The sequence below is a fragment of the Peromyscus maniculatus genome, chromosome 4 (assembly GCF_049852395.1).
Source record: "Peromyscus maniculatus bairdii isolate BWxNUB_F1_BW_parent chromosome 4, HU_Pman_BW_mat_3.1, whole genome shotgun sequence".
Classification (NCBI taxonomy): domain Eukaryota; kingdom Metazoa; phylum Chordata; class Mammalia; order Rodentia; family Cricetidae; genus Peromyscus; species Peromyscus maniculatus.
The window spans coordinates 15666265-15679777 of NC_134855.1; the positions used below are offsets into that span (position 1 = coordinate 15666265).

At 58.2% G+C, this 13513-nt stretch overlaps 3 protein-coding genes across 11 annotated transcripts; all 3 read left to right on the plus strand.

Annotated features, from left to right (window-relative positions):
- Positions 1 to 2974: 2974 nt before the first annotated feature.
- On the plus strand, positions 2975 to 4103 carry Cysrt1 (cysteine rich tail 1). Its single transcript, XM_006981053.4, has 2 exons — positions 2975 to 3090; positions 3439 to 4103. Exon 2 carries the CDS (start codon positions 3447 to 3449, stop codon positions 3876 to 3878), a length of 432 nt encoding a protein of 143 aa, XP_006981115.1. The 5' UTR covers positions 2975 to 3090; positions 3439 to 3446; the 3' UTR covers positions 3879 to 4103.
- A 1450-nt stretch (positions 4104 to 5553) lies between these two features.
- On the plus strand, positions 5554 to 8236 carry Rnf224 (ring finger protein 224). The gene is made up of 2 exons (XM_015999415.3): positions 5554 to 5990; positions 6299 to 8236. The coding sequence occupies exon 2, from the start codon at positions 6300 to 6302 to the stop codon at positions 6768 to 6770; it is 471 nt and encodes a 156-aa protein (XP_015854901.1). The 5' UTR covers positions 5554 to 5990; position 6299; the 3' UTR covers positions 6771 to 8236.
- Positions 8237 to 8461: 225 nt separating this feature from the next.
- Slc34a3 (solute carrier family 34 member 3) lies at positions 8462 to 13292 on the plus strand. Of its 9 annotated transcripts, none has more exons than XM_076569253.1 (14): positions 8477 to 8534; positions 9033 to 9166; positions 9277 to 9400; positions 9659 to 9745; positions 10225 to 10353; positions 10435 to 10578; positions 10658 to 10769; positions 10857 to 11052; positions 11211 to 11300; positions 11434 to 11521; positions 11599 to 11766; positions 11855 to 11971; positions 12047 to 12171; positions 12643 to 13292. In XM_076569253.1, the coding sequence occupies exons 3-14, from the start codon at positions 9316 to 9318 to the stop codon at positions 13105 to 13107; spliced, it is 1806 nt and encodes a 601-aa protein (XP_076425368.1). In that variant the 5' UTR covers positions 8477 to 8534; positions 9033 to 9166; positions 9277 to 9315; the 3' UTR covers positions 13108 to 13292. The 9 variants fall into 9 exon arrangements, with proteins under 9 accessions (XP_006981113.1, XP_076425368.1, XP_076425375.1 ...); XM_076569256.1 differs by having other exon boundaries at positions 8513 to 8642; positions 9033 to 9191; XM_076569258.1 differs by having other exon boundaries at positions 8513 to 8642; positions 9274 to 9400.
- Positions 13293 to 13513: the final 221 nt, after the last annotated feature.

Consider the following 13513-nt stretch of genomic DNA (forward strand, 5'->3'; position numbering starts at 1 on the left):
AGCTGCGGGTGAGAGACAGCGTGAGGGCAGCACGGGGGCCCACCTCACTTTCGCCCTCACCCCCACCCTGCACAAAGGACAGGGTGCCCGACCTCTGACCCTGACCTCATCCGTGCGATCCAAGCCTTCACGGAATTCTGAACCCAACCCCCTCCCCAGTATGCCCTCCGAGGCCAGATTCACGGTCCGGAGGACTGACCCTACGAGAGTGGGAGGGATGATGCGTCTGACCCCCGCCCCTCCCCCCCAGCTCACCTGCCCCAGCCTGGCGTTCCCTGGCTGCGCCGCCGCAGCAGCAGAGGTTGTCTCAAAGGCAGGCCCGGATGCGGCGCTCGCACCTTGGCTCTCCGGCTCTAGCGGCTCCGCTAGCTCCCGCGGCTCCAGAGGCGACCTCGGGCGATGGCGGGCGAAGGCGGCACCCAGGGGCGCGAGCGCTGGTGCTGGACGCAAGGCTCGGCGCGGCGGCGGCGGCGGCGGCGGCGGCGACAGCGGCGACGACGGCAGCGGCAGGTGCGTGCGGAGCGTGGCGCGTTCTGCGGCGGAGGCGCGGGGACCGCAGTGCGCGCGGCGCCCGCCCGCGCCCGCAGCGCCACCCCCCGTCTGGGGACCCGCGCGGGGTCCACGGGGCGGGGCCAGTCTCCTAGCCGCCCCTCGATCCACTCCTGGCCTGGCGTCTGCTCCCAGGGTCGACCTCCCAGCTAGCTACAGGCGGATCAGGATCCCCGTGTGGCCAACGTTCCCTTCCTTCTTGGCTGACACTCGGAGGGGGCCAAACGCTCGGCCGAATTTTCTAGGGGAAACCTTCACTTTTTACTCCCTCACATATTGAGCCTCACAATGCCCGAGCAGGGAGCAGGGGTCCTAGCGTTCCATCAGCGTCTCGTCTACCTTTCGAGCTCTGAAGGGGCAGGGTCCTTTCATTCCAAACCTCGACACACCCCCTGTGTGAACGCCCGGAGTTTTCCAACTCACTGACGTATGCACACTGCACCCAGGACTCATCAACTCAAAGAGGGCGATATAAGGGGTTAAGCGGATACCAGAGGAGTGGACGGAGGGGACGGGGGCAGTCGCAAGGAGGCTCAGCCGGGGCACTGACCGGAGGTGGAGGGTTGGAAATGCCTGGACAGGCTGGCAGTGCACGTGTTGGGTGGAGGGCCCACTGAGCGCACTCCCCTGCCTAGGGTGGAGTGGCCCTTTCTTGTATCGCATCAGGTCAGCACGTGCTTCTATGTCTCACAGTTCTGTGCTAAAACTGACCCCACCCAGCAGAGGCCCCATTCCACCTCCTACCTGGCCCTCTTCTACCTGGACTACACCTTTGCCTCAGGGGAGCCCTCCATGAGGAAAGGACAAAGGACACGCTGGTGACCGGAGTGTCTACGTGTTTTGAGTGCCATTCTCTACTACCTCATGGCCGCCATGCAGCATGGTGGCATACCTGTGACCAGCACGGAGTCCTGTGCCTGACTCTGGACAACCCAGATTCTCTTCAGGCCACAGTCCCTCTCTGTAGAATCCAGACGAAGGGAACAGTGGTCCTGGGGAGCCAAAACTGGGCCAGAATTTACAGCTCTATGGAACCAAGGGCGCACATCAGGGCTCCTTCCAGCAAGGCCAGGTGAGAGAAGGGGTCAGGTGCGGGGGTGTGGAGGGGAGGCGTCTCGTGGGATCCTGGCATCAAGCTGGGGTAACTCAGGTAGCTGTGGCCCGAAAAAGGAATGAGCCCACCCTTTCCGGGAGGGCTCTGCTCACTTACCCACCCACTCCGCCCACGCGCAAGGCCACCTACGGCCCCACCCTTCGCCCAAGGTCCCGCCCCGTGAAATGAAGCCACGCCCCGTGGTAGAATAAGCCTTCCCGCCGCACCTCCCCCCCGCCCCCCTCCCAGCCACTTTTCTGAGCGGAGCGGAGCAAGCCAAGGATCCATCCAAACCGGGTCTTTTGGGAAACCCTGGAGCGCGAAGGCTTCTGGGGAATTAAGTTTCCACTGGGCACCTCGGCCGGATTTACGCATGCTCGCGGCTAGGGGCGGAGCCTACAGGGGCAGTGGGCAAGGTTAAGGGTTCTTCCGTTTTCCACCTCTTAAGCATGTTTCCCCCAGACCCATTTGCTTCTACTTGCTAGGTTGCTCAACCTGCCTAACTGGCTCTAAGCAGGCTACTCAGTCACCCTGGCTTGCAGTCCCTGTCCTGCTTGGTCTCTCCTTCCTGGGGTTTTCCGGAATGGAGTCCAAGACGTCCCACTGTAGTGTAGACCCAGAGGAGCCCACTGGTTGGCCCGTAAACTTGCAACTGTTGTTTCCCCCCCCTCGCCCCCCTCGCCCCACGGTCGTTCTTCATGTCCCCTATGGGCGAGGAGGTGAAGCTACTAAAGCAGAGGGGTGCCAGGGCCAAGAATGGGTGCGGGGGACAGAAAACTTTGGGGAGCTTCACCCCAAGTCACCAACACAGGGAAACTGCAGGTTTAGAAACAAGCTGAAAATGTCACTTGTGTCTGATGCCCATGTAACTGTAAGATAAGTAAAGTGTATCTACAAAGTTGTGTCAAACTTTTTTTTAATTAGGAATGTGGACAATCCTGTAAGTAGTCTCAAGCATCCCAGTGTCTGCTGGGTATGGGCAGTAGGTGGCAAGGAGGAACTCTGGACAGTAGCTGTAGAGGTGTGAGCAATGGCTGGGTGACCCCAGCCCCTCTGAAGGCCCCAGAATCTGAAGGCCTGCCTCCACTTCCTCTCTGGGGCCATGACCCAAGGAGGTAAAGCATGCTCGGATGAATCGTGATTGAGTCACCCCAGATTGGCAAATGCCCCTTAGAGCTCAAACCTTGGCCTCCACCCATCTGGGAATGAGGGGTGACTGGCTGCTGTGCTCCAGTTGCTAAGGCCTCTGGGGATCTTGAGAACCCCATCTTTGAGCTCCGCCCCAAGGCCCCACCCCTCTCTAGGAGGGAAAAGGCACCTGCTGGTAGCTCTACTCACAGGCACTGGGACCTGGAGCTGGAGGACTAGAAGTTAGCTGCTGCTGCTGCTGCTGCTGCTGCTGCTGCTGCTGCTGCTGCTGCTGCTGCTGCTGCTGCTGCTGGCTGCAGGTGAGTGACCCAATGCCCCAGTGACTGACCTGACTGAGAGGTACCTTCCCAACAGCCCCTGCTCTCCCTTGGACCACCTCACCTGTGTTCCCTAGCCTTTTATCCCCATTCCCAGCTGCATCCAGGAGCATTTCGTGGATACTTGGTGGATGGTGGCAACTGGGTACTCGGGTCTACCTCCAAGACATGTAGACCTTGCATATATTCTGATGTCTCCACATCTGCACGCAGTGATATGGCTCTTTACAAGGCAGACTCCTCCTAAATGGGTGTCTTCTTGGGCTACAGGCTCTCAAGCAGCTTTCCTCTCCTCTGAGTCCATACATGTGTCTCTGCTCACCCCTGCAGCTTGGGCCATGGACCCCCATGAGATGGTTGTGAAGAACCCATACGCTCACATCAGCATCCCGCGGGCTCACCTGCGGTCTGACCTGGGGCAGCAGTTAGAGGAGGGTCCCTCTTCATCTTCCGCCTCTGAGAGTCAGCCTCTGCCTTCAGGAACCTGTGCCCCAGAGCCAGCAGGCCTCTTGCAGACTCCTGAAGCTCCAGGGCCCAAGGGTATCAAGGGTACCAAAGGCACCGCTCCTGAGCAGAACCAACAGACCTGGCAGTCACCCTGCAATCCCTACTGCAGTGGGCAGCGTCCATCAGGACTGACCTACGCTGGCCTGCCGCCTGTGGGGCGTGGCGACGACATTGCCCACCACTGCTGCTGCTTGCCTTGCTGTTCCTGCTGCCACTGTCCACGATTCTGCCGTTGTCACAGCTGTTGCTGTGTTGTCTCTTAGCCTGACTATCCAACCTCGGGGCGGTGGGGCCCAGGCCTCTGCTCAACACCCAAGTGGTGCTGGACATCAGGAGCGGCCATGGGCATGGGCATCAGCCACTTCTGGACAGGGGAGCCTGTCCACCAGGAAGGCTCAGCGGGTGTCCCAGCCACTAGCCATGGTGGCAGCAATAGGGACACCCTTCACTTCCTGCGAGACTTTGGCAATAAAGCAGGGTGAGCAGTGTGCCGATGACTCCTTTTTTTTTTTTTTTTTAACCAGGGTTCCATTTGGGAGAGGGTCCTAGTCTGGGCAACTATTTTTGTCCTCAACATACACAAATACAGTCTCCCTAGTAGGCTCCCAGACTCTGTGGGTCCTTCCAGAGACTAGAAAGCCACTGCCTCATGACCACCATAATTTAGGGGCCTTGCGGGTCTCAGCCCACCCAGGGGCTTGTAGGTGGTAATATGTCTCCTGCCCAGGGCCAGTTCTCTGTTCTCCCTAAGGCTAAAGCTGAGATCGTAAACAAGGTTAACCCTGAATCACAAGGCAGGAGGGTACCATACTTGCCACTGTGGGGGGCCCCAAGAAAATACTCTGAGGGAGGATCAGACTGGAGGGCTGTTGGCGGGTGGGGCTGGTGTTAGCAGGTTTCAGGGAGTGGGAGCTCAGGATCCAGGGCCCAGAACCCAGCCCTGCCCAATGTGAGTCACCTCCAAGCCTCAGCCAGAGCATGTTTCTGGTTTCCCACAAAAGATAATTCCTACAATCCAGAGCTCTGCTGTTTAACCTATTTCGAGTGATGTGTACCAGGCCTTGAAGGGCTGAGGGGAGTGTTCCCTTCTTGTCTGTCCAAGCAGTTGTAAGATGCCTGCTGGGGGCCGTGCATGAGATGCCAGGGTAGGGAGTGTGGGAGGAGGGTCAGCTCTGGGCAGCCAGGTGTTTCCGGGGCAGGGCAGAGCCACCACGGCACCACGTGAAGAGGGCGGAAGAGCTGGCCTCACAAGACAAACGAGTCCTCCTGAAGTTGGCCCTCCCCTGATGCAGAGACGGGTCATATACGCGGGCAGGCTAGATGTGTAGTGTGGAGAAGTCTCCAGGTATGGGCAGATGGGTCATGGCCCTGACTCTCATCTCCAAGCTCCTTGTCCCCCGTTTCAGTGGGGGCCAGCACAGGAACCCGTTTGGCCAGTCTTAAAGGCACACTGCCAAGCAGGTGGGTAAAAGTGAGTCAGGAGGGCTTGCTCCTTGGCTTTCTCCTAGCAACCCTGTGTGCGGTCCTGGGGGCCTGCCAGCCTCTCCCAACACAACCCAGTCTCCCTAGTTCTGTGCTCTCTCCAGGCCTCATCACAGGGAAAACTGATCCCACCTCCCTGAACTGTCTCCCTGGACTATTACAAAGACTGAGGGTCAGCTAGGCAGTCAACTGGAAGGTGCTTAGGATGGGCACGGGGCGGGGTGGGGTGGGGAGGGGGAGCTTCTGGGATGATGGTTGGTTGTGTGAGGGAGATGGGCACACATTGTGCCACCTCAGGGCCGACGGGTGGGCTACTGCCTGTGACATTACAGGATAGACCTAGTCTAGATAGGGAGGAAGGTCATCCTGAGAAGTACCACAATTTAACAAGATGATGCACCCTACCATGGAGCTGGTAGGGGGTGGGGGCAGGTCCCCTGGGAGGTGGCGTGGGCGGGGCCTGAAGAGTGGGCGTCCCTCAGGCCAAAGCAGGAAAGCATGACAATCAGATGAGAGGGGTGAGGGCTTGATGGTATGAGAGAGCGGGGAGGTACAAAAGGCTGAGGACTGCTAGGGTGGAGAAGACGAAGCCGGGTCTCCAGGAGTTACGGGGTGGGGGGGGGAGTGGTCTGAGCAGCATCCGTTCTGCAGGGGGCTGGCTCACCTTATCTCCAGCCCAGTGGGTGGTGCCTCAGATCCTGTTGCAGGCGCTTTGTGGCTGAAAGGGGAGCCCCACTCTCATTTGATGCCGCCACCACCTGCCTCCTGCCGCCCTGCCCGTGTGGTCAGTAATGCGAGCCCAAGGAGGGAGCCATGAGGTGGCCCGGGTCCCCACCCCCTTCTCCCGAAACCCTCTAGCTGGGAATATCTTTCTGGTGGAGTGGATGCAGCAGGTAAGAGAAGCCTGGGGTTCAGGAAGGCTAGGGGTGGGGGGCAAGCAGGAGGGGCCGTGGAAGGGTCTCTACAGGGGGATAGGGCGCTGTTTCAGCCAGTGGCCACAGAGACAAGAGATGTGCCCAGACTTGGTGTGCCCAAGGCCACCATCTTCCCGCCAGGTGTGCAGACACTTACCGTCCGTCTGTCCCATAGCCCTGTCTTCTGTCTTCTGGGGGACAGCATGGACCAAACACATCCCATAGATGGGCAGAGGTGGACCGTGCCTTGTGCTCTTGCCCTGTTGGTTCCTTCACACTTTCCCTAGGATGCTGCAGCCTGAAGGCCCCGAAGCCTTGGAGGAAGGGGCAGCCCTGACAGCCCCACGGAATGACTGCGTCATCTGCTACTCTGCCTATGACCTGTCAGTACACTTGCCTCGCCGCCTCTACTGTGGCCACACCTTCTGCCAAGCATGCATGCGGCGGCTGGACACCCCAGCCCATGAACAACACTGGATCCCCTGCCCACAGTGCCGTCAAAGTACCCCTATGCCCCGAGGAGGGGTGACCATGTTGGACCTGGACCTAGCTGCCTTTTTGGCAGTCAAAGCTGAACGGGAACCATCAAGAATAGAACCCAGGTCCTCTGTCCCCCTCAAAGTCAGCGCTACCATCACTCAGCAGCCAGCCGAACTCTACCCCACCTTGCGCCCCCAACCCCACTTTCCTCAGCCTGGATGCTGTTGCTGTGGCTGGGGAAGACTGTGCTGGTATCCCCCCGGGAACGCTGAGGTCTAAATTCTGGCTATCTCCACCTGCACAAAGGAAACTGTGCTAGCAGCTTGCCTGCCTTGGAGCCACTGATCATACACAGTGCAAACAGAACAGTTTGCTAGCAGGGCATCCTTCTTACAGTCCTGCGTGACCCAGCATAGTGGTATCACCCTGACCAGGGACATCTCAGGCTATAGCCTAAGGTCAGAGTCAATGGCCATAATGCCACAGTAGGCTGGTGACTTCCCATTATACTTGTCTAGATTCCCATACCCCAAACTGGCCTGACTTTGTTTGGCCAGCCAACATTCTGCTGTCTACGTCACCTGTAAACCCAGGACTTAGCATAGAGAATGGTTCCTAAGAGTCTGTGGGGCTGAGTGCGGGGGCCTGGACAGGGTCAGGCTATGGCTGTACGAGAGTGGCTGGCCTCAGAGCAGGTCTTCCTCTCTGTAAGCATCCAGAGGTATGAGCCAGGAGGCAGGCTACCTCCTGGAGTCTTATGTATTCATCTATTCCACAGTGGTCACTGAACTCCTACCATGAGCCAGACACTGTTCCGAGAGAGTCTGCTGCAACATAAAGCTACCTCTTTGACAGGCATCAAAGGGTGCCATAGAGAGCCAGCTCCGACAAGGGTCTCGCCTGAGGTCTCACAGCTCATTATCCTAATTCAAGGCTCCCAGCCTCCTTCCACCTCTGGTGACCCTAACACAGACCTTCTGTAGGTGCTCTAGGTTACAAATTACTGACAATCCCCAGGCCAAAGCTGCAAACCTCCATCCCTCTAGGAAGGAGCTGTATTCAGGAGCCCCTGGGAGGGGCCTCCTGGGGAGTGGTTGTAGGATGGGGAGGAAAGAGAATTTGCTGAATAGACATTGGGAAGACTCCTTCACTGGGCAAAGTCCCTCAAGCACCCAGGGACAGAGCTGGGCAGTGAGCAGAGCAGGGTGCTGGAGCTTGCAGGGCCCCTAGGGAAATAGCTTGCAGGGGAGGGCCTAGTCCCCATCCCAGGGGCTGGAAGGGAGCTGACCCATCAGAGAGCACATTTCACAGACACGTGGGCACAGACAGCCCTCATCTGGGAAAAGACACTCAGATAGGGTTCAGGCAATGAGCACTGTGGGATGGGGAAGGGCTCGGCCCTCCCCCCTCCCTCTGCAGATAGAGACTCTGAGTCCTGGTCTGCCTCCACAGAAAGCCCTTCAGGATCTAGCCCTACCCTTAAACTCAGATTTGAATCTGCTGACCCGAGAGCCTGGGTATCTTCCCAGGCCACCTGAGGAAATTCGTCTTCCACACCCACCTGGTGCAAAGGGCTTCTCTCTCATCTCTGTCAGGTGCATGGATGAGCACGATAAGGTTTGCAGAGTTCAGAGGAACACAGGAAGAGGAGGGCAACGTTCTCCTGGGGTCCCTAGGCTGCCCCAGCCAGAATGAGAGCGTCTCGCCTGGGTGGTGTAGAGTGTCCATTAAATGTATCTGGTGCCTACTGGTGGCTTCAGTGTCTACCTCTGTTATGCTCCTGGCCAGATGTTGCCCATCCCTAGAAGAAGTTCCACCCCAAGAGATTTGAGCTGGGGGCTCAGAACTCCTAGCCCCAGGGTGACAAGGGCCTGAATAAGGCCTCGAGGCCAGGCAGGGTCTCCCCTTGGGGGCCCCAGCTCCTGGGTAAACATTAATGGGGCTCCACACACAGCAGGTCATGTGCGCACTGGGCAGATCTTTGACCTGAAGCTAGTCCTGCTGTGCCTCCTCCCTGCTGGTGCCCCCTCACCACACGTGCAGGTAGGAGCTCCCAGAACTTAGAGCAAGCTAAGGGACACTGGACCAGAGCGGAGTGACCACCAGGTCCAGGGGAGGGGCACCACTCTGAACCCCAGGACCTAAGAGCAAGTGAGAAGAGAGCCTAATGGCAGGCCAGAGGGAAGGGACACAAAGGGCCCCTGGGCCTGAGCCCAAGCACTGGGGAAGGGGTCAGGGTAGACTAGGATTCAAAGAGTTCCAGACCCCGAGGCCCACGGGGTCAGTGCTGCCAGAAGGGACCTGATGTAGGCAGGGGGCTCCCAAGTCCTGCTTCTAAGTTGGGGGTGGGGTGGGGTGGGGCTCTTATCAAGCGAAGACGTCACTTGTTTGGTATCAAATACCAAAGTCTAAGCTGGGACCATCTGCGGTGTCCTCATTGACACTTGATAGGAGAAATCCCAGGGTTCTCTAGCAACCGGCGACTTCCAGCCAGCGCCCCAGAACCCTGTACCCTCAGTCAGCTGTCAAACCTTCCTCTAGCCAAGACCAGTAAGGGAGTGGAGATCCAGTGGCCCCCCGTCTTCTGCCCCCTGAAACTAGACTGGGCTCGCCTGACAACCACCTGAGGTCACTGCAGCCATCTGTCCGTGGCCAGAGCCACCAAGACCTGCAAGGTGTGGGGCTACGGCTGAAGTCCAGGTCATGGGCCTGACTTTGGACGGGTTGGTGGGGTAGAGGCCGAGTAGGAAGAACGACCGACCCTTACCTGCCTTGCCCTCAGCAGATCTAGGATTGGGCCTGGGTCTCTCTCTGCTTGAAATCCATGCCGAATTCCCTCGCTGGTGGCCAGTTCCCCAACCCTACCCTGGATGCGATTGACCTGGTGGACCGGAATCTGAGAGATGCAGGTATCAGGCACCCTAGGGCTCCTACTTCTGGACAGCTACGCTAGGCAAAACGAGGTTTCTCTCTCTAGCTGCCCTCTTGAAGAGTTCTGGGGTCTCCTCACACCGCTGGCCTGAGCCAGACTCACCCTAGCCCTTTCCCTTCCTGCTTCTGCGCCTCACCCATAGCCCCTTGTGCCCCAGCCTCTTCCACCTCTGGCTTCCTTTTGTCCCTCTCCCTGGGAGTTCGACAAACAGCCCTCCTTGACTTGACCCCTGCAGGGACCTCCAGTTCTATCCCAGGCTCGGAGGAGGGAGGCACAGACCCCCAGGCCTTCTCTCAGCTGAAGAACACTGGCCAACTGAAAGGTAGGTCTGGGTGCGATGAGACAGTGTGCAGGCCCCTGGCTTCCCATTTCTTAGCAGAGTATAAGCTGGGACTTAGAGCACATCTCAAAGAAATTCACATTCATCTGCTTGAGACGGAGTGGAAACTCCCTTTCCAGCCTCTTCTTTTCCTTTTACTCCCTGCTGATGGCTCCAGTTCTGGGACTCCCCCTCCAAGGTCATGGGTTTAGCTGTATGGCCAAGGATCAAGGGAGGGCCAGTGAGGGGGTGCAGACTCTGCTCTGGGGAACACAAAAGGAGTCCATGGATTCCTACCCAATGGGACAGAAGGGAGATCCTGTGCTACTCATGAGAGGTGACAGGAAACACACTCCCTGTTTTCAAGGAGCAAAGTGTGTGTGTGTGTGTGTGTGTGTGTGTGTGTGTGTGTATGTGTGTGTGTGGTGCTACTGCTGGGCAGTAGCCAGCTGGTCAAATATAGTCCTACCTGGTGTCCCTAGAGGTCAGCATGGCCAGCAGGCTTCGCCAAGTGGTCATCAACTTCCTTAAGGCATGTGGACTCCTGGGAAGCCTCTACTTCTTCATCTGCTCCCTGGACATCCTCAGCTCTGCCTTCCAGCTGCTAGGCAGTGAGTGACCAGGTGGGAGGCCAGGGTGGGGTGGGGAAGTGAGCTCTCTACAGCCTCGCTGCATCTCTCTGTGGGCAACAGGCAAAATGGCTGGAGACATTTTCAAGGACAATGTGGTGCTGTCCAACCCTGTGGCTGGCTTGGTCATTGGTGTGCTGGTCACAGTCCTTGTCCAGAGCTCCAGCACATCTTCCTCTATCGTGGTCAGCATGGTGGCCTCTAAGTGTGAGTGCGCCTCTCCTTCCCAGGGCAGTGGTGGGTGGGTTGGTGAACAGGCAGGGCTGCTGAAATGGCACCCCTACAGTGCTGACTGTCCAGGTATCTGTGCCTATCGTCATGGGCGTCAACGTGGGCACTTCCATCACCAGCACCCTGGTCTCAATGGCGCAGTCAGGGGACCGGGATGAGTTCCAGAGGTGAGTCAGGGCTGAAGGGCCAGGCTGGGTCTACCTTGGCCTCGGTAGAGGCTACTCAGACAGACAGCCTGCCCTGTGTGACTGCAGGGCCTTCAGCGGCTCGGCTGTGCATGGCATCTTCAACTGGCTCACAGTGTTGGTATTGCTGCCGCTGGAGAGCGCCACGGCAGCATTAGAGAGGCTGAGTGAACTGGCCCTGGGCGCTGCTAGCCTGCAGCCAGGGGGGCAGGCCCCCGACATCCTCAAGGCACTGACGCAGCCTTTCACACACCTCATCATCCAGGTGAGGACAGATGTGCCATAGGAAGGTGCCTGTGCCTGGCTGATGAGGAACAGGAGGCAGAAGCCCTGTCCTGGATGGCGACAGAAGAGGGTTTAGGCTTGTAATAGGCTGAGGGGTGGGAGTACCCGACACATAATCATGCCCCCTCTGTCTCCCAGCTGGATAGCAGCGTGATTACCGGCAGCGCCACGAGCAACACCACCAACAGCAGCCTCATTAAGCAATGGTGTGGCGTCAAAGGGGAGACGGTGAGGTGCCTCTGACCCCGTCCCTCATTTCACCTCTGACCTGCTGAATCATCCCGCCCACTTGATCTTGAGCCTTTTACCTTCTGTCTGTCTGCCTGCTGTGAGCCCGGCCTGAGTCCTCCCTGTCCCTCAGTCCCAGGAGAGCCATGAGGAATGCAGCATCTTCAACCCCTGCACGGAGATGAACGGTACAGCATCTCCAGAGGAGAACAGAGTGCCTTGTGAGTACCTGCGCCAGTCCTACCCCCTGCCCTGCTTCCTGCTCCGAACTCCTACTCAACTCCCCACCCTGCCACAGGCCGGCACCTGTTTGTGGGCACAGGGCTCACGGATCTGGCTGTGGGCTTCATCCTGCTGGCGGGCTCTCTGCTGGTGCTCTGTACCTGCCTGGTCCTCATCGTTAAGCTGCTCAACTCTGTGCTGCAGGGCCGCATTGCACAGGCCGTGAGAACTGTCATCAATGCAGGTGGGTGTGCGGAGGCCCTGGACCTGGGATGGAGGAGAAGGCAGGAGGTTGGAAATGACCCCCTGCCTTCCACCTTGCACACCTGCAGATTTCCCCTTCCCCTTTGGCTGGCTCAGTGGCTACTTGGCCATCCTTGTCGGTGCAGGCCTAACCTTCCTGCTTCAGAGCAGTAGTGTATTCACAGCAGCTATTGTGCCTCTCATGGGTAAGCCAAAGTGGGCAGTGGGCTTGGGATTGGGGGAGCTGGGCTGGACCCCTTGGTGACCCTTCATTCCTCCAGGGGTTGGGGTGATCAACCTGGAACGGGCCTATCCCCTCTTCCTGGGCTCCAACATTGGCACCACCACCACAGCCCTGCTGGCTGCCCTGGCCAGCCCTCCGGACACGTTGCTCATTGCAGTCCAGGTACTGCCCTCAACCAGTTCCCTGTTCCCAGCACAGCCAAGGCTGGGTGCAGCCCCAGCTCTTCTCAGGCTCCTCAGACTCCAACCACAGGCCTGTAGCCCCAGATCCAGGGGGACATTGCAGGCATCTCACAGCCCTAGCCTCAGTTCTTCCTTTCCAGGATTCCTTTCCTTTGTTTTTTGTTTTTTCAAGACAGGTGGAGTTATTTTGGTTGTTGTTTGGTGTGTGTGTGTGTGTGTGTGTGTGTGTGTGTGTGTGTGTGTGTGTGTGTAGCCCTGGCTGCCCTGGAACTATCTCTGTAGACCAGGCTGGCCTCAAACTCAGAGATCTATCTACCTCTCCCTCCTGAGTGCTGGGGTTAAAGGCATGCGCCACCGCCGCCTGTCAAATGGCGTGGTTTCTAAAGAGCCCAGGTGGCCCATGTCGTCTGGTCCAATCTCCTCACCCCTTCTTGCCCTTCCTGCCTACCAGGTTGCTCTCATCCACTTCTTCTTCAACCTGGCTGGCATACTTCTGTGGTACCTGGTGCCTGTCCTGAGACTACCCATTCCACTGGCCAAGCGCTTTGGGGACCTGACTGCCCAGTACCGCTGGGTAGCCATTGTCTACCTGCTATTCACCTTTCTGCTGCTGCCCCTGGCAGCCTTTGGACTTTCCCTGGCAGGGGGCTCAGTGTTGGCTGCAGTGGGCGGTCCTTTGGTGGGGCTGATGCTCCTTATCATCCTGATTAATGTCCTGCAAAGACGCCGGCCCTCCTGGCTGCCTCACTGTCTTCGATCCTGGGCCTGGCTGCCTCTCTGGCTCCATTCTCTGGAGCCCTGGGACCGCCTGGTGACTGGTTGCTGTCCCTGCAGAGCTTGCAGCAACTCCAATATGACCAGCAAAGTGGCTAACTGCTACGAGAACCCAGAGGTCATAGCTTCCCAGCAGCTGTGAAAAGTGGGTGCCATAGTCCATATACTTAGCTCCACCAGCTTCAGGGCACTGTAGGCTGAAACGACTGCCTGCCAGTCTTCCTTGGGGTGGAGGGGAGGGGCTCCATATGGACTTCCTAGACTCCTGCATGCCCTTCTTTGCAAATAAAGGATGCTATTATCAAGGAGTGTTGACCTTCTCTCCCAAATAAGGCCGCCTTAGGAGGCACCTATCCTAACACTGAGTGGAAGTGGACAAGCAGCGCCATGCTGCCCCTAGTGGAGACTCGGTATTAGGGTTCCATCTAGGCCGCGACCGGTTTATTTCTGTGGTGGTTGGTGACAGCCGGTTCCTTCGGGCCGGGGACTGTCTGGGTAGGCTGGGTAGGGCAGAGAGCCCAAGTTCCCGTTGAGAGGAGGACCTGAGA

Excerpts from the sequence above, each read along its gene's own strand:
- Slc34a3 (XM_006981051.4), top strand. The coding sequence starts at position 9,316 with ATGCCGAATTCCCTCGCTGGTGGCCAGTTCCCCAACCCTACCCTGGAT. Across the intron at positions 10,354-10,434 it reads TGCCTTCCAGCTGCTAGGCA|GCAAAATGGCTGGAGACATT; the intron begins GTGAGTGACCAG and ends TGTGGGCAACAG. Across the intron at positions 10,579-10,657 it reads CAGCATGGTGGCCTCTAAGT|TGCTGACTGTCCAGGTATCT; the intron begins GTGAGTGCGCCT and ends GCACCCCTACAG.
- Cysrt1 (XM_006981053.4), top strand. The coding sequence starts at position 3,447 with ATGGACCCCCATGAGATGGTTGTGAAGAACCCATACGCTCACATCAGC.
- Rnf224 (XM_015999415.3), top strand. The coding sequence starts at position 6,300 with ATGCTGCAGCCTGAAGGCCCCGAAGCCTTGGAGGAAGGGGCAGCCCTG.